Here is a 17911-nt window from a genome sequence, read left to right as displayed (position 1 = left end):
CTAACCCACATCCTTCCCACGTATTTCAGCAGCCTCCCGAAGCGCTTCTCCTCTCCTGGCTGACTTTTCACGTTTCCTCCAACCCCTCACACCTGTTGTGTTGCCTTCCAGTTTACAAGTCAGAGTCAGGTCATAATTCGTAGTGATTCTTACAAGAGCCAAAAGATGCACACAAGGCAGGCATTACTTTTCGGACAGGGATTTGGCGCTTAGGAACCAGTGACTTGTCCAGGGTCACTCCCAGAAGTGACAAGGCTATTACTCTACTTAAGCCTCCTATCTCCAGGTGCAGTAGAATCCGAGACCTGCAGTTGTCTGAGGGAACAGTTTAAGCGTGATCTGTTAAGCACACACAGGTGTTCCTCTGTGGCCTGAGGCATCGGTAGCTGACAAAAGGCCCCTGGGAGAGTGTCATGAAATCTAACCGAGGCTACAGAGGGGAGCCAGGCGGGGCACTTTCAGCGCTTGCCACCCACAACTGTCAATGGCCACCGGCCCTCCCCCAGACTGGACGCGGGAGAACGCGCTGGCTTCTCGTGGCACGGCAAGGCCACCGAGTGGCGCCAAGGCAACGGCGTTCTCGCTAGTAGAGACCCAGTGCCTTACGACAGGTGTGTTGGATGACCCTACACCTGCCCTGCCGGTGCCAAGAGTACTTGTGCGGCGTCACCTGACTCTCCGCGGCTTTAGGGAGAGGCCGCGCGGCTGCGACTGCCTCACGTGATCAGGCTCCGGCGGCGTCGAGCGCGTCAGGCCACGCCCCGCGCGCCGGGTCGGTCAAGGCCTGCGCCTGCGCGGCCGCTGGCTCGCCGGCTAGCCGTCCTGCGGGCTGGCGGCTACCGCGCGCGGAGCCGGACGCCCGCTGCAATGGGTGAGTGCAGGAGGCCGGCGAGTGGGCAGCACGGGCCTTCCCCCGGCCTGTGGGTTGAAAGAGCGGAAGCACGAAGGACGGTCTGAGGAGGTCGCCCTGCGCGGGCCCTCTGGCGCAGCTCCTGGGGCCCACTCCTCTCTGCGCGCCTAGTCGCTCCCGCGCGCCCTCCCGGGTGGGGCCCGAAGGCGCAGGAGCCGGAGGAGGCGCCGCGCGCGCAGAGTCGGTTCCGCGCCCACGCGGCTCCCGGCTCTCCCGCTGGCTCTCCGACTACGCAGGGCTTCGCGGGGCGGGGGGTGCCATCTGGCTGCCGGAGCGAGCCTTTCCGGCGAGGGAGACTGCGTTCTTTCGGACGCGCCTCTGCCGGGGAGGTGCCTGACGCCGCGCACAAACCGTAGGGCGGGGAGGGGCCCGCTGCGCCCGGGGAGAGCAGCGCTGGAGGCACTGGGACGCCGGAAGGGCCCCTGCCCCTCGGGGTTTGGGATTCCGGGCCTCCGGAGCCTGTTGACTGTCAGAGACGGAAGGGCCTTCGGTGATCCTGCCCAATTTCCACCCCTGCCCCTTACGCCAGATTGGGGATATGGACGCTCAGAGGGCGGTAAATTCAGCCACAGTTAGGCAGTGCTTATTCTGCGACACCATGTTGCATTGCGTTGTGGGAAACTCAATTGTACAAGGCTTGGGGGCGGGGGGGAAGCTGGCAGGCGGGCGATGTTCATTCTGAATCTCTGTAGTAATTATTTAGCACTGAGCTTAGGTAGGGGGAACACGTCGGTGCCTCAGCTGTATTTACCCTTTACACTTAACCCTTATTTTGCCCCGTCAGCTATACACAGCTGGTCTTAATTCCCACCCTTGGTTTCTCTTGTCAGCAGTGAAACAGAAGCCCTGAAGGTATATGCGTAGTGACCTTGCGGGTTCGAGCCTCCTCCGCCTTTGCTTGGAAAGGGATTCAGTAAAATCAAAAGGTGCCAGAACTGGTCAGGTCCCCTAGTGGTTCCAGAGCACAGGTTAGGCACTTTGGATCTGGAGTCACGCTTAGGATTTTTAATTTAAACGCACTAAGCTGTTACTGCTGACCGGAGGTATTTGGTTTCTCCTTTGATAAAGTAAGCTTAGAGAATTGGATTTTTAAATTAGGGACGTTGCTATGTGTATTCTAGCAAGATACTGTCATAACTAGGACTGGAACCCAGACCGATCTGCTTCTGAATGCTGACTCAGACCTGCTGACTTGTGGGAGTTCACATCCTTTGAGAATTACACTTGCCTTCCCCCCACTTTTTGCACAAAGACCTTTGTGCTGGGATCATATCTGGATCTTGTTTATCCGTGTGGGCTGTAAATTACAGTGAGTAGACTTTACACTGTTGGGTTGTGCAGCAAAAGTTTCACACTTGTAGTTGCTTGAAAGTCAGCTTGTTAACTGTGGTTCTTATTGATCAGATAGGTTGAGTGTTTTAGGTAGCAAATGGGATAAAATTTTGTTAAATAAGTTTTGCAGTAAATTGCACAGAATTATCCATGTTAAGGAATTGAAGTATAGAGGTTAGTTTAGTAAAGAAATTGAGCCATGTTTGCAATATAGATAAACATTGTAAAATTCTAAACTCCATTTTCACAGAATACTGTGCACCCCATCCTTCTGTTGCTAAATTAGGAACCTATTCATACCATTCTGGTGTGTAGGATGAAACTAGAGGGAAAGCTTTAGTTTTATTTATTTCTTTTCCCATGTGCATCTGGTTTCTTTGAAGACCTCAGTCTCAGGAGGTTAAAATTTAGAGGGAAAGTTTTAAATCTATAAAGTCTAGGAGGGTTTCATTACCTTCCTTTTTCTATATCCAGTCCTGTTAATTTGATACTCTAAATGTAGAGTGATGTTCTTAAAATATCTTAAAATAGTTAAATACAGTGGTCAGTAAACGACTAACTTCTGTGAGCCATAGTTTACGGTTTGTTTAATAACAGTCTCCATTATTACAAAGAGCTGTGACAAACTAGATGAAGTAACTTTAATTTGCAAAATTTTAGAACGTAAATCTTTCCAGGGGTCCCTGGGTGGCTTAGGAGGTTAAGCATCTGACTTCAGCTCAGGTCCTGATCTCACGGGCTTAGGGTTCGAGCCCCGTGTGGGCTCTGTGCTGACAGCTCAGAGCCTATTTCAGATTCTGTGTCTCCCTCCCTCTCTCTGCCCCTCCCCTGTGCAAACTGTTGCACACTCACACTCTCTCTCTCTCTCTCTCTCTCAAAATATTAAAAAAAGAAAAAATCATTCCAGTAAAAACTAAAAGTGAACATGGACAAAATTTGGTTAGTCAGGTGTACAAATAACTTGGTTTGTATTATCAAGGAACAATAGATTGTTAAACAGCCTGTAGGTGGTGACTGTAGAATTTCAAGTCGGTTATGTATTTATTTAAATGAAATTTTTTACATTCATAAGTTGTCACAGTGTATTATATAATACATACATTAATCTGAGTATTCTTAGTCCTGAGACTGAAGAAGAGCAAAGTTTTACATAGATATAAAGCATTTGTATGCCAAGTTTTTAAAATGTTGGTTGATCCTAGATTGGCGAGTGTAGTACTTACAAGTTTTTAAATTCACATCTGTTAGCTAAAACAGTAAGAAGTAATGATGGAGAAGACTAAGTGATTAATAATTATCAAACTCTGTACCCTGACAAACTTCTCAACCGTCTTTAGACTTTTTTTTTTTTTTAACTAAAAATGCCATTGGTGATAAATAAAAATGAACTAAAATGCCATTGGCTTCTTTAACTGGTTAAAAGCACAAAATGTATGAGGCAGAACGTGTGTTTTAAACAAATTAAAAAGCAGTGGGTTTTCTTTTTTCAGTTCTCCCCAAGTCGTATAAAATACCCACAAAAATAATGCATGATGGAAAGCTGTCCTATACAAGCACTTGTATCCTGAATTCAGGGAAACAGCTATTGAAACAGGAATTAGCATAATAAAATCAGCAACAGGTTAATGGTTTTAAAAATTGAGTCTTTGAGGCACCAGTCAGGCTCAGTGAGTGGAGCATAAGACCCTTGATCTCAGAGTTATGGGTTCGAGCCCCACATGGGATGTAGAGATTACTTAAAAAATAAAATAAAATCTTAAAAAAAAATTGAGTCTTCAAATGCTGCATGGCATGATGCTATACTATATAAAGACTGAAGTACTGCTACGTAGGAAGGAGGAAGTCTATGGCTTTTAGCAAAAATGCTTTAACAGAAAAGCAAATCATAACAATGTAGTCATCAAATCAAGGAGGCTGTAGCTAGATATCAGAGCTATGGCTTCTCATATCTGTGCTAGAAGATCCTGTTTCCCCAGAATGGACCAAAATTTCAGGACAAAACAGGGACTTTTAAAAAAACATTTCTTTACCCATTTTAAGTTCTCTGTTTCTTTCCCCTTTCCCCTGCATTTCAGCATGATCTAGCAGAAAGATGGCTGCCAATGGCTATTTTATTTTTCTTTCTGTGGCAAGATTGTCATGGAGCCTGGATATTTCAGGTTTGTATACATCTCTTCCCTTTGTCCTGCTGTGGTCAAAAAACTTAGTAATGGACTTCATATACTCAGCTTGCTTTGCCGCTGCCGCAGCAGCTGCTGCTGCTGCTTTGTTCTCCCACTAATCAAGGTCAGCTTCAGGGTGTATTTATCATCAAATCTTTTGTGACTGGAGGACAACTGCCAGATACTGAGATCTGTCCTTGTCTTTACTGTAGGCCACAAGAAAGATGCATAAATAGAGGATGTAAGATGGGCAAAGCTAAAACAGGCTTGGATTCTGTAGCTGGGTGTGAATAATCCCATCTAACTTGAGAAATCAGAATACAATAAGCCTAGATAAAACGAGAAAAGAGATAAAGAGGAAAAACATTTAAAAACTGAAAAATAGTAAAACTGGTAAATCTAACAGCTTGTTTTTTTTTTTTGCTGAGATGGGGGAATGTAAATTTGATAAACTGCCTGCCCTGCTCAAGACTAGAAGTATTTTTTGAAAACAGCAAGTACTATATAAGACTGTATAAATAAACCAGATTTTTTTTTTTAAAGGGAATCCGGTTACCAAAATGACTCCAGAAGAAAGAACCTAACAGACCAGTAACAATGGAAGAAATTGAGAAAGTTACCAAAAAGCTACCATCCCCCAAAACACCAGGCTCAGATGATGTTACAGGTGAATTGTTTTAACTTTCAAGGAATAGATAATTTTGATAAGATTTAACTTGTTCACCAGCATAAGGAAGGAAAAGTGACAGATTCTTTTTACAAAGCCAGTGGAACATTGATGCCTGAACTTGGCCTGAAGAAGGTACTAAAATTGAAAACTTGGTATGTTCTCATGATGTGAAATTTTAAAATATTAGCAAATGGTATCTAGTGATACATTTAGTGATACATCTAGTGATACATTAGCAAATGTATCTAGTGATACATTTAAAAAAACATTTCATCATTTCCAAAGAGGATTCATTCCCATATTACAAGGGCAAGTAATTAACAAGAAATATGCTAACATTAACCCATCAGAGAGGAACAGTAATAATAGTTCATCCATGTTGAGCACCTCTGGTGCTCTGGACTACTCTCCTGGATACTTTACGTGCAGTAACACAATTAATTGAGCCAACCTATAAAGTAGGTAACATCCCTATTTTATAAATGAGGAAATTAAGCCATAGAGACCTTGAGGAACTTGCTGAAGGTCACACAGTGGGTATGTGGTAGAGCCAGTATCTGACCCCAGGCTGTAAGCTGCAGCTCTTAAATGTTATACTGGTTCTGTCTCTTGTATTCATATGATAATCTCAGTAGCTCCCTGAAAGCGTTTGACCAAAGTTCCTGATTTAGTGGTGGTGGGAAGGGTTGAGGGTGGTTGAATTTCAGTAAAACAGGAATAAATATATTCCTTTCCCATGTTTGAAAATCCTCTAAGCCCTTACCAGTTGATCATTAGTACTAGAAAAGTGGAATCCAGTTTTAATGGGAAACATTTCCTAGTAAATAGTGAGGTAAAGGGGCTTAAGTTATAATTAAAGGTACAGTTCTTAGGATGAATGCAGGATGAAGTGTTGGGGTTTTTAATGTAATTTTTTTTTTAATTTTTTTTTCAACGTTTATTTATTTTTGGGACAGAGAGACAGAGCATGAACGGGGGAGGGGCAGAGAGAGAGGGAGACACAGAATCGGAAACAGGCTCCAGGCTCCGAGCCATCAGCCCAGAGCCTGACGCGGGGCTCGAACTCACGGACCGCGAGATCGTGACCTGGCTGAAGTCGGACGCTTAACCGACTGCGCCACCCAGGCGCCCCTTAATGTAATTTGATGAAATGTGGTAGTGTTGGAAAGGCATGCTTCACTCCATGTTTGCAGCACAATCCTAAAGCTGGGTAGGGAGAGATGACAAACAGAGAAGTTTACTTGAGTGGGTACAGATGTTATAGGGGCCAGTTAATCAAACATTTTTGTGTCATGATGATCTGTTTCCCTGTAAACTGCTAGGACTTAGATTACGAATACTCCGATGACAACTTCTTATCTCTCACACCAAAAAACCAGTGTCATATTTAACATTAATTCCTAGCAAAGTTCCCAGAAATGTCAAGAAAAATATAAAGAGGAGTGCCTGGGTAACTCAGCTGGTTTAGCATCCAACTCTTGATTTCGGTTCAGGTCATGATCTCACGGTTCGTGAGATAGACCTCCTTGTTGGGCTCTGCACTGGCAGCGCAACTGCTTGGGATTCCCTCCCTCCCCCTCAAATAAACATTAAAAAAAATATATGGGGCACCTGGGTGGCTCAGTAAGTTAAGTGTCCATCTTCGGCTCAGGTCATGATCTTGCGGTTAGCAAGTGTGAGCCCCATGTCAGACTCTGTGCTGACAGCTCAGAGCCTGGAGCCTGCTTCAGATTCTGTGTCTCCCTTTCTCTCTGCCCCTCCCCTGCTCATGCTTTATCTGTCAGTCTGTCTCTCAAAACTAAACATTAAATAATAAGGACATTCACTATTACCATAATTTTGTTCAGGAAGTATTTGTGAGTCTAATAAGATAGAAAAAAAGACATATAGAGGAAAAATAAAAATAATTTGTGGTATTTTATATGGTGGAAGCTGAATCAAATCCAGTCCAGAAAACTGAGAAGTTGCGAGAGGATTCAGTAAATTGGCTGGTTCTGACCTTAATCCACAAAAATTGGTAGCTTTTTTTGTAATGCAGACAAAAAGCAGTCTGAAAATTAATTGGAGGGAATCAGCACATTCATAATAGCAACCACAAAGATAAACTATCTAGACACAAATTTCAGTATCTATATGAAAAAAAAAAGTTTACCAGGAAAAGCGTGAAAGCCAGAAAGCCGAGAATTCTTAGAGTATGGGGAAGCCCTACCAGATGGTGACAGGTGTCCTGCCGCCATAGTGGGTCAGAGCAGGTTGGCGCGAGAGAAGTGCTTGTGCCGCTCCTGGGGCAGAGCGAGTGCGGAGGGACCGTGCACATGCCTGTGGGCATTTAGTTTATGCTCACCAGTCCCTTCCAGAGGCATCTCTTCTCTGCCTCAAGCCTTACTGTGTCGTTCGACAGATCACGGTATGGATGGATGATAAATAAAGCTATAGAGGAGAGCAGCTGTGGGTTACTTGTTCATAATTTCAGAGTAATGATGGCCTTCTGAGGACATTACAAAACCTAGAAGCCAAGATGATAGATTTAATGTCCAAATTGAGAACTTCAGCACCACAAAAATGATAAAACAGAGAAAGTATTTGCTGCAATTTGATAAATTTAACTAGGATGGACTTCTTTATATATAAAAGGATTTTACAAATCAGAAAAATTTTTTCTGTGTGCAGGAAAATGGGTACCGTGAAAATTTATAGTAAATCCAAATGGTCAAAAATAAAAAGTGCTGTATTTTAATCAGAAATTTTAAATGACAGGCACCTGGGTGGCTCAGTCGGTTAAGCGTCTCACTTCGGCTCAGGTCACGATCTCGCGGTTTGTGAGTTCAAGCCTCGCATCAAGCTTCCAGCTGTCAGCACAGGGCCTGCTTTGCATCCTCTGTTTCCCTCTCTGCCCCTCCCCTCCTCACACGCTCTCTTCTCTCTCTCTCCCAAAAATAAATAAAACATTAAAAAATTTTTAATGACAAAATGAAGGGTTTTTGTTTACCCATCAGATAGGCAGAAATTACAATTAATACCTGCTGCTGGAAATGGTATCAGAACTGGTACTGGCATACACGTAATTTAAGGTGTAAATCATAATTTTTCTGGGGCAATTTGGAGTAGCTATCAAGTAGTATTTGAGCCAGCAATCCCATTCTAAACATTTACCCTACAGACAACCTTGTGAGAGTTCACCCAAGCAAGGTGTATGTACAAGGCGGCCCAATGAATCAATCTTTAAAAAAAAAAAAAAAAAAGCAAACCTAAACAAAAAAACAGGGACTAAAATAGGAGATAGAATAAATGATATGTAATACATCCAATTGTTAGAATGCTATGCAATTATCCAAAATACTGGGGTATCTCTGCTGTTGTTAGAAAATTCCAGAATGCATTGTATCACTAGTGGCAGGCTGACTAGTAAAGAGGCTCTGGTGTGAGTTAGGCAAGCCTGAAGAGCCCTGAGCCAGGGCAGTGAGCCTGGAGCAGAAAGACATCTGTCTATTTAGTTTATTTACAACTTTATTTTCTCTTAAAAAAAAAAAAAAGAAAAAATTTTTTTTAAATGTTGAATTTCTAATGTGTACTTTTTTTCCTAAAAATTACGTGTTTCTTTTGTGAATTTCCATTTAAATGATTCATTTGTTTTATTGGATCTACAAGCAGCCCAACTCCAAGGAATGTGGCCTCTCTCTGTCGAACATACAGGTGACTTCATAGTTTAACTGTTTTCATACTTGCCAAAATTAGAAATAATTCCTCTCTCTGAACCAGGCCTTACTCTATTTACATTGCAGTGGAACAGATTTTACTGCCCCTTTAAACGGATAGACCATGTAGCTAAGCAGCATTCAGATGCATTTCCGCTCCTTCCAGTGCCCCTGCCTGAGGGGGATGGTGTGGCTCCCCTGTGGGTGGACAGTGAAGGATTGTGCCCCTGGCACTGTCATTTTCTGTCAGTGTAACCAGGGGATTTAGTGGCAAGAAAAGTTTCCTGACCCCTTTTAGGACCTTCCTTAATGGCAGAGTTTGGGCCTGCAGTGGTGTCACAGTTTTTCTCAGCTGAGGGCAAGTTTATCTTTTCTAATAGAAGCATGGAGCAAGCCAACCGGAACTCCAAAACAAAGAGACTTTGGGCCAAAGGTTCAGTGTTACATTTTCTTTTTAGTGTAGTCTATCTCGTGGGAAGACACAGAAGCTGGTGAAGGAAAATAGCTTGTTTTCCATTTGCTTCACATGAGAAAGGGAAAAATCGTACTCTGTAGTGTCAGAGGGTCTTGGAATCTTCCTGAGGGTCTCTGATAATACCGGTCCAAGCCTGCTTCTCTCCACTGCCACCCACCCATCTTCTACCCACACGGTGCTCTAGCAGAACATACTGGAATAATTCCTCCAGAATGTGATACTGCTGCTCCTTTGACACAGGACCTACACCTTAGCCTGTGCTGCCTTCTTTGGCTGAAGGTGCTTCACCCTATGTGCCCACATGTCCTGTGCTGCCCTGTCAGACTGCTAGTTAATGATGACCCCTTCCTCTGTGGGGCCTTTATGTACCTTGTGTCTATTTCTGCACTTGGCATTCATCACACTGCAGTCTAATTGTCTGCATGTCTTATCTGCCCTGAGGCCAGGGTTCTTGCTTATTTCTAGTCTCTGATACGTAGGGCAGTGCCTGAACGTGGAAGGAATTGAATAAGTTGGTTGAATTTAATTTTCATAGTATGCTAAGAGGCCAATTTAAAATCAGTAAAGAACTTCCCAACAAAAGTAAATTAAAGTCATCTTGACAGTGTTCGCCTAGAAGTCTGAATGAAACAAACACAAAAAACATTGTTATTAAAAATTTAGGGAGGTGGGGCGCCTGGGTGGCGCAGTCGGTTAAGCGTCCGACTTCAGCCAGGTCACGATCTCGCGGTCCGTGAGTTCGAGCCCCGCGTCGGGCTCTGGGCTGATGGCTCAGAGCCTGGAGCCTGTTTCCGATTCTGTGTCTCCCTCTCTCTCTGCCCCTCCCCCGTTCATGCTCTGTCTCTCTCTGTCCCAAAAATAAATGTTGAAAAAAAAAATTTTTTTTTTTTAAAATTTAGGGAGGAAACCAGTGGGAAGGCTGACATTTGTTGACTAGACCCTCAGTGCATTGTTCACTGTGTCCCCAGCATTGGGGTTAAGACTCTTTAGTTGACTTTCACTTGGATTGTGCTTGGTGGATGACATTGGCTTCAGTTGTTAAGTGTGGAAACTTTGCTTACTTTGCTTCAAAGTAATTTGCTTACTTTGAAACTTTGTCTCATTGGTCTGTCACTGTTGGCCTTTTGTTATTCTAATTAGAGCTTCATTATTGTCATCTCATCTTTTGAAAACAGTTGATTGACACAAATTTAACTTGAAAAAATATAGAAAAAGGGTCACCTGGGTGGCTCAGTTGGTTAGGTGTCTGACTTCAGCTCAGGTCATGATCTCACAGTTGATGGGTTCGAGCCCCGCATGGGGCTCTGTACTGACAGCTCAGAGCCTGGAGCCTGCCTCGGATTCTGTGTCTCCCTCTCTCTGCCCCGCCCCTGCTTGCTCTCTTTTTCTCAAGAATGAATAAACATAAAAAAAAAAAAAAAAAAAGACCTAGATGGTTTATCTAGCCAGTTTGTTTTTTTATTTATGTACCATTAAAATCCTTACATGTAGTGTTTTTATGTGTGTGATAAAAAACACATTATGAAATTTACTATCCTAAGCAATTTTAAGTGTACAGTTCAATAATGTCAAGTATATTTATACTGTTACAGAACAAATCTCCAGAACTTTATCGTCTAACAGAACGGAATCTATACCCATTAAGTAGTAACTCCGTGTTCCCCCTTCCCCAAGCCCCTGCTGACCAACGTTCTACTTTGTCTCTCTGAATTTGACTACTTTATATAAGTGGAATCACTTATATAAGTATATATATTTGTTCTTTTCTGACTTTTTTTTTTTTACTTAATATGTAGTAGCATGTGACAAGATTTCCTTCCTTTTTAATGCCGCATAGTATTCCATCGTATGTATGCACCACATCTTGTTTACCATTCATCAGTGGACATTGTGCTGTTTCTTCGTCTGTCTGTTGTGAATAGCCCTGCTGTGGGTGTGGATATGTGCATACCTCTTGAACTGGCTTTCAGTTCTTAGGGATACATACCTAGAAGTGGGACTGCTGACTCCTATGTTCTGTTTTTAATTTTTTGGAGAAATGCCATACTGGTTTAGTGGCTACAGCATATTGCATTCCCACCAGCAGTGCAGCTCTACCAACACTTACTTTCTGAGGTTTTTTGAAGAGTAGCCATCCTAATGGGTGAGATGATCTCATTGTGGTTTTGATTTGCATTTCTCTGATGATTTAGATGTCAAGCACCTTTTCATATGCCTGCTGGCATCTGAGTATGTTCTACGGTTTTGTAGGTATCTCTCACGCCTGGCTTGAAAGATGGGTGGAGTCTCCTCTATCTTTTTTTATATCTCCTTTGGAGAAATCGCTGGTTCAAGTCCTTTGCTTATTTTTTAATTGGGTTATTTAATGGTTTGTCGACTAGCCTCATAAATGTGGTCTCATACTGTTGAGGAATTAAAACCAATTGAAAAGTATTTTGCCTGTGGAGGTGCCTGGCTGACTCGGTTGGTGGAACATGCAACTTTTGATCTTGGGGTTATGAGTTTCAGCCCCATGTTGGGTACAGAGATCGCTTAAAAAAATAAAGTATTTAAAAAAAATTTTTTTTAGCCTGTTAATATAAAATATAAAATTGCCATCTAGTTCCCCAGTGAAGATTATTTCTGGGCCGTGGGTTTGTTCTGGATGATCCAACTATCTGGATCCTTTTGGGAAAATCAGACTTAAATGACTGGCAAGGGGTGGTCTTGCCACTTTAAGGAAGCAGGTGCGTTCTTGAGGGAGGGCCTTACCTTAGTTTTACTCAGTGGGCTAAGCCTTTATATTTAGGCTTCACATCTTCTTCCGCGGTCATATATAGCCACTTTTTGTCCAGGGCAGCCTCCCAAAGTCCTTGTTATCCTGTGGTATGATAGCAGGAGCATGAACTCTGGAATCAGACTTAGGATGCCAGCTTCACCAGTTACTTTCCGTACCTCGGACAAAGAAGAATATTGGTTATTTCATTGGTAAAACTTGGAAAATAATGTTTACTTGATGGAATTGTTTGGAGAATTAAATACGTGAAAATGCAGTGTATAGTACATACCTGCAGGCCTTCCGTGACCCTGTTCTTCCAGCCTCTACCTCCCAAAGTGCATGCTCAGTGTCCCTTATCTACAGCAAGGTATTTATGCTCTGGTGTATTTGTTTTCCTTGGCAGTCTCCTGTTAAATTGTGAGCTCCTTGCTTTGTTTGTTTGGTTATGGTTTTGTTTGTTTTTTTAAGTTAGGCTCCATGCCCACTGTGGGGCTTGAACTTCCCACCCTGAGATCAGGAGTCAGATGCTCTACTGACTGAGCCAGCCAGGCAACCCATGAGTTCCTTGCTTTTGAATCTCTAGCAATTTGTAGAGGGCCTAGTTCAGATTAGACACCAATAAGTAAGTGTTCGTGAACAGAATGAATGCGTGTTTTGATATTTTATTTCTCAATGGAGGACTTTGAATTTTTTTCAGAAGGATAATGGTATGTACCATTACGTAGTTTACGGCACATGTGAACTAGTCCAGGAGTTCTCAAACTTTTTGGTGTCTCAGGACCCCTTTATGCTTAAAAATTATTGTGGGCCCTATTTATGTGGATTATTTATGTGAGTGCTTATTTATGTGGATTAGTTATTTATGGTCTTAGAAACAAAAACAAAATTTTTAAATATTCACTTTAAAATATCAATGATAAACCCATTGCACGTAATATGGATAACATGTTTTCATGAAAAATAACTGTTTTCCAAAACAACTTTATGAGGAGAGAGTGTTTGACAGTATTGCAGGTCTGTGTAAAAGAGAGGGCATAAAAGGTGGGTGGAGTCTCATCTCTGCGTCTACTCTGTGTCTTTTGTGAGAAGTTCTAGTTGAAGTATAAGCAGAAAATCCGACTTCCCACAGATAAGTGGCTGGAAAAGGAAAGACCTTGTGGACCCCTGCAAGGGTGTCCGGGACCTCCAGGGGCCCTCGGCAAGTACTGTACCAACTACTCATCCAGTCTAAAAGGGAAATGTAATAGTGTTACAGAAGTTAAAGGGTCAAGGAAAAGTTGCACATGTTTAGCCCTATATATAATGGTTACCTATTGTCATTTTGTTATTTGTAGGTTAAAAATATCCTTCATGAAGAAGAAAGATCTTAAGCAACATGGTGGATTCAGAAGCTCATGAAAAGAGGCCGCCCATCCTGACATCTTCCAAACAAGACCTGTCACCTCACATTGCAAATGTAGGTGAAATGAAGCATTATCTGTGCGGCTGCTGTGCAGCTTTCAACAATGTAGCAATCACATTTCCCATTCAGAAGGTGCTCTTTCGGCAGCAGCTGTACGGAATCAAAACCCGGGACGCAGTGCTTCAGCTGAGGAGGGATGGCTTTCGAAACTTATACCGCGGAATCCTTCCCCCACTGTTGCAGAAGACCACCACGCTGGCGCTTATGTTCGGTCTGTATGAGGACTTATCCTGTCTTCTCCGGAAGCACATCAGTCCCCCTGAGTTTGCAACCCGTAGTGTGGCAGCGGTACTTGCAGGGACAACAGAAGCAATTTTTACTCCCTTGGAAAGAGTTCAGACATTGCTTCAAGACCACAGGCATCATGACAAATTTACAAACACTTACCAGGCTTTCAAGGCACTCAGATGCCATGGAATAAGAGAATATTATCGAGGCTTGGTACCTGTTCTTTTCCGTAATGGATTCAGCAATGTCCTTTTCTTTGGCCTTCGTGGCCCCATTAAGGAGCATCTGCCTACCGCAACTACCCACAGCGCTCATTTGGTCAATGATTTTATCTGTGGAGGTCTGTTGGGTGCCATGTTGGGAATCTTGTTTTTTCCAGTTAATGTTGTAAAAACTCGCATGCAGTCTCAGATTGGTGGAGAGTTTCAGTCTTCTCCCAAGGTGTTCCAAAAAATCTGGCTAGAACGAGACAGAAAGCTGACAAATCTTTTCAGAGGTGCTCACCTGAATTACCATCGGTCCCTCATCTCTTGGGGTATAATCAATGCGACTTATGAGTTCTTGTTAAAGATGATTTGAAAGAAACCAGTTAAGTGCCATTTATTAACTGCATAGACCTAAGAAGAATGTAGTTTGGCTTTGTTCCTAATTGACCAAATACAGGTTGTTGTCGTAAGTTCAGGGCACAATGAATTATGGGGCAGAGCTGTTTTCCTTCAGCACCAACAAATTCAGAATAAAAGGTTCTAATAGGAAAATTTAAGGGGTTTTTGGTTTTGTTTTGTAATCATTATCTAAGAACTTTAGGCTGATTGCCTGGTTAATAGCTATCTATCTGATGGCTTTTGACAAGGAAAGCTAACAGCCAAGATATGGTTCTTTTCTCCAAGTCTTTAAACCTTCTGTATTGAAACATCAGTGGCTATGACCAGCCAGAGAAAAGGCTCTTAGAGCCCTGTGAATTCTCAGGCTTTCTTCTCTGCTTTTAGGAGTTGCAAAGGGTAGTATTCGTTAAACATAAGCATATAACGTGGTAGGACAGGGAAGAGAAAAACAGCTTATTAGATGTAGGCTTTTCATGATAAATCGCTTGTGTTAGTTTTGAAACTAAGTACATGTTGGGATGGTCATCATCCAGGCTAGTCAGACCCAAGCAGCAGGTGAAAGCTCCCATTTTGCTTTCTGAGTTGGAAAGTGTTGTTTAGTCCTGAATGTGACCTTAAACCCTTGGAATGCCCTTATGTTAATTTCACTTATTTCATTGCCAAAAGATGGGGAGACTTACATTTCGTCACAGGTGTTTGATCCTGTGAAGAAATTTCACATGACTTGCATATGGATCAAACTCTGGTTAGTTTAGTTCTTTGATTAATTGTTGCCAACTTAGTGAAGAGCTGTGGGAGTTTGGGGAATATTTTCACTTTGAGTCCTAGTTTCTCATATTCAAGTATCCTGTTCTCTTGAACTCTCCTTAAAAAAAAAAAAAAAAAAAAGACAAATACTTGCATAATATTGAATTTTGGAAGTTTGTTAATGGGACTCTAGATTTTTCCCTCCTGGTTTCTAAGTGTTACAGAAGAGGAAAAAAAAAAAAAACCTCAGGATAGCTTTCACCCCAGAGTGTTAGTTGTCTTTTTTATTTTACTCTTGGAAATGGAGACTTCTATTAGGATTTTTACATTTTGGGAACCCAGTTTTACCATTTTATCAATAAGGCCATTTGAGGTGATAAAATCTAAATCAAGATATTTAGAAGGTTCATTTTAAATGCTAGAAGTTGGTAATAGCTGGATAGCATACTCATCCCCTGCATAACAGACAAAAACTTGTTGAAGGAATCAGATTTTAAAATCTTATGCCCTGATCAGTAAGGCAAAATGCCTCCTATTTACCAATTGAATAACTAATAAAACCTGAAACATCCTAGAAAAGTGGTTTATCAATCTTTTAAAAATCCCCATCTGTAACTATGTAGTTAAGATTGCTTGCCAGCATCTGACATGGCAGAGTAGTTAAGTTTCTTATTACCAGTTTTTCCTCATTCTGGGTAACTGCATATGAATATGTGCATACACTGACCAAAACAAAATCAGGGTCTCAGCTGGTAGTTTACTCAGTTTCTGGGCGGATAGTCCAAAAGAGATGTTTACCTCTAAATGCAATATGGCTGGTCACATGAGCATCCTTCCAACCTTAAAGGATTGGGAAGCATTATCAAGCATTTGCCAGGCAGTAATGAGGCCCAGTAGCTTTACAACAGCCCTGTTTGGAAATGTTGTCTTGGAAATGGCAGTTTACTTTGAAAACCAAGATGCAGATGTGAGGATTTCAGAAAACAAGGATTTGACACCGAATAAACGTGAGTAGCATCTTTGGCTTATTGAATGCAGTCTGGCTTTGAAGCGGGTTGAATTTGGGGGCATGAATGACAAAGGCACTGGTGCTGGAGCACTGATGGGTGTGTGTAGGTGCTCAGCATGTGGCAAGTGAGTCAGCCTGGGGCCATGCTCTGGGAATGGGCTTCCTTTTGTCTATACACTCCAGTAAGGTGATGGATAACCAAGTTCTGAAGCACTTTTGTGAAATAGAAGTGAAGTGAGAATTTGAAAGGGGATGCTTTGGTTTCTGCAGTCTCAAACTTGTGGCATTTAAAAACAATAAATATTTTTAATGGTTTTAACTCCTAATATATTGGGTTTCTTTGTCACTTTTTACAGCTTCTGAAGACCAAACTGCAAATACATTACCAGGGATGGTTTCGTGTTGTCCTATAGACCTTTTAAATTTGACAAAATTCAGCAGAACTTTTTTGTGGTAGCCAGCAGCTTTGTCTGAACTTTAAAAGAAGTCAAATTGTTATTAATAAGAGATTCTAACTATGCTTTTTTATCTTCAGTATGAACTAGTAATAATTTTGAAAAGGCAAACATGATTGAATAATTATCTGAAGAGCTTTAAAAGTGGCCTTTTTGTTACATAGGTGGCACAGATGCCTTATGAGCACAAGGCCCTTCTGGTCCTGCCTCCCATACTTCAGCTCTGATGCCACCAGGAATATGTTACGGATTCTGTATTTAACACACTTAGGAGTGGTATGAGCCCTTAGGACTGCATCACAGAGTAAACGCCACCTTTATATGGTGGCAGGTTTGTGTGTCTTTGTTTCATTTGTGGTTGGAGACAGTTGATGTTTTTGTCTCAATAATCAATATTCTTCTTACCTTATGGTTGGTTATGTAATTACCTGCTGTATATTGTAAACTGTGCAATAAAACAGAATTGTGTATATAGAATCATCTTTGGAGACCTGAACTTTCCTAGCTCGATGACAGGGGTAATACTCCTCTAGTGCTGTGCAAACATGTAAGGGAATCGTGGGTGGCACACAGGATGTGTGGAGCGGGTCAGCCGATCACACTGCTGGAAATGGCAGGTCAGTGCAGATGAAACTGTGTAGTGAGGGGTATACAGTCAAAATGAAGGCGAGACAGGCCATCACATGTGAAGAAAGGGTGAGCCCTCAGACTTGATTTCCTTTAAATTAAGATACTGTTTTCTCATGTGCATATAAATGCATATTAAAGACTTGAACAGGCATTCTCTTTAAACTTGAGGACTTTTCATTTTTAATACTGTCATTTTTGCTTAATAGTAAATATTTGCTTGCCTAAGTGACTCCCAAATTGTGGGGGACTCTCCACGTGTCCCTTTTTTTAAAGTTTCATGATGAAAAGTGGTTAAGCACACAAAGCTGTTTTTGTTTGATATTTTGAGTTTTGTGACTGAGTTTAAATGAAATCTGTTAAATGTGTTAGAGTTAACATTCTTCTTTTGGTAATTCTGTTTGGAATAAAGTTGTTTGTTTTTTTTAAGTCCATTCTATTTGGTCTTCTACTGTGGTTGGGTTAGGGTTATTGGCACAACTTTTCTGTGGTTCAGGCTTGTCACTGTTGCTAACCATTGAGCACTCTGCTTTGACTGTAGCACCTTCACCTGTTAACTTTGTAGGTCCTTCGTTATCCGTCTTTGGTCAAGAAGAGTTCCAGATAAGTTAATTTTCCAGATAGCTTAATCGCAAAATATTTTTTAAAATGGTTTTTCTCAAATAAACTTTTCCCTACTAAGTATAAGCTTAGTAAATGCATCTTATCAGTAATTTCTGTGGTATAATGTGCCTTCAGGTCACACCTACCCTCACGCTAAGTGGTCTGGACCTTTG

At 41.9% G+C, this 17911-nt stretch overlaps 1 protein-coding gene across 3 annotated transcripts; it reads left to right on the top strand.

Moving 5' to 3' along the window:
• Positions 1–782: 782 nt before the first annotated feature.
• On the top strand, positions 783–17564 carry SLC25A51 (solute carrier family 25 member 51). Of its 3 annotated transcripts, XM_047066520.1 has the most exons (5): positions 784–871; positions 4318–4401; positions 4948–5071; positions 8726–8767; positions 13337–17564. In XM_047066520.1, the coding sequence occupies exon 5, from the start codon at positions 13378–13380 to the stop codon at positions 14269–14271; it is 894 nt and encodes a 297-aa protein (XP_046922476.1). In that variant the 5' UTR covers positions 784–871; positions 4318–4401; positions 4948–5071; positions 8726–8767; positions 13337–13377; the 3' UTR covers positions 14272–17564. The 3 variants fall into 3 exon arrangements, with proteins under 3 accessions (XP_046922467.1, XP_046922476.1, XP_046922459.1); XM_047066503.1 differs by lacking the exon at positions 8726–8767; XM_047066511.1 differs by lacking the exons at positions 4318–4401; positions 8726–8767 and having other exon boundaries at positions 783–871.
• The last annotated feature ends 347 nt before the right edge of the window (positions 17565–17911 follow it).

Source organism: Lynx rufus, unplaced genomic scaffold, assembly GCF_022079265.1.
Source record: "Lynx rufus isolate CCGP_SWC_20201006 ecotype Redwood Valley unplaced genomic scaffold, mLynRuf1.p SCAF_10, whole genome shotgun sequence".
Lineage (NCBI taxonomy): Eukaryota > Metazoa > Chordata > Mammalia > Carnivora > Felidae > Lynx > Lynx rufus.
This window is presented reverse-complemented; position numbering and strand designations above follow the sequence as displayed.

Bases quoted from the DNA above. Each gene is read 5' to 3' on its own strand.
- SLC25A51 (XM_047066511.1), top strand. From the start codon at position 13,378: ATGGTGGATTCAGAAGCTCATGAAAAGAGGCCGCCCATCCTGACATCT.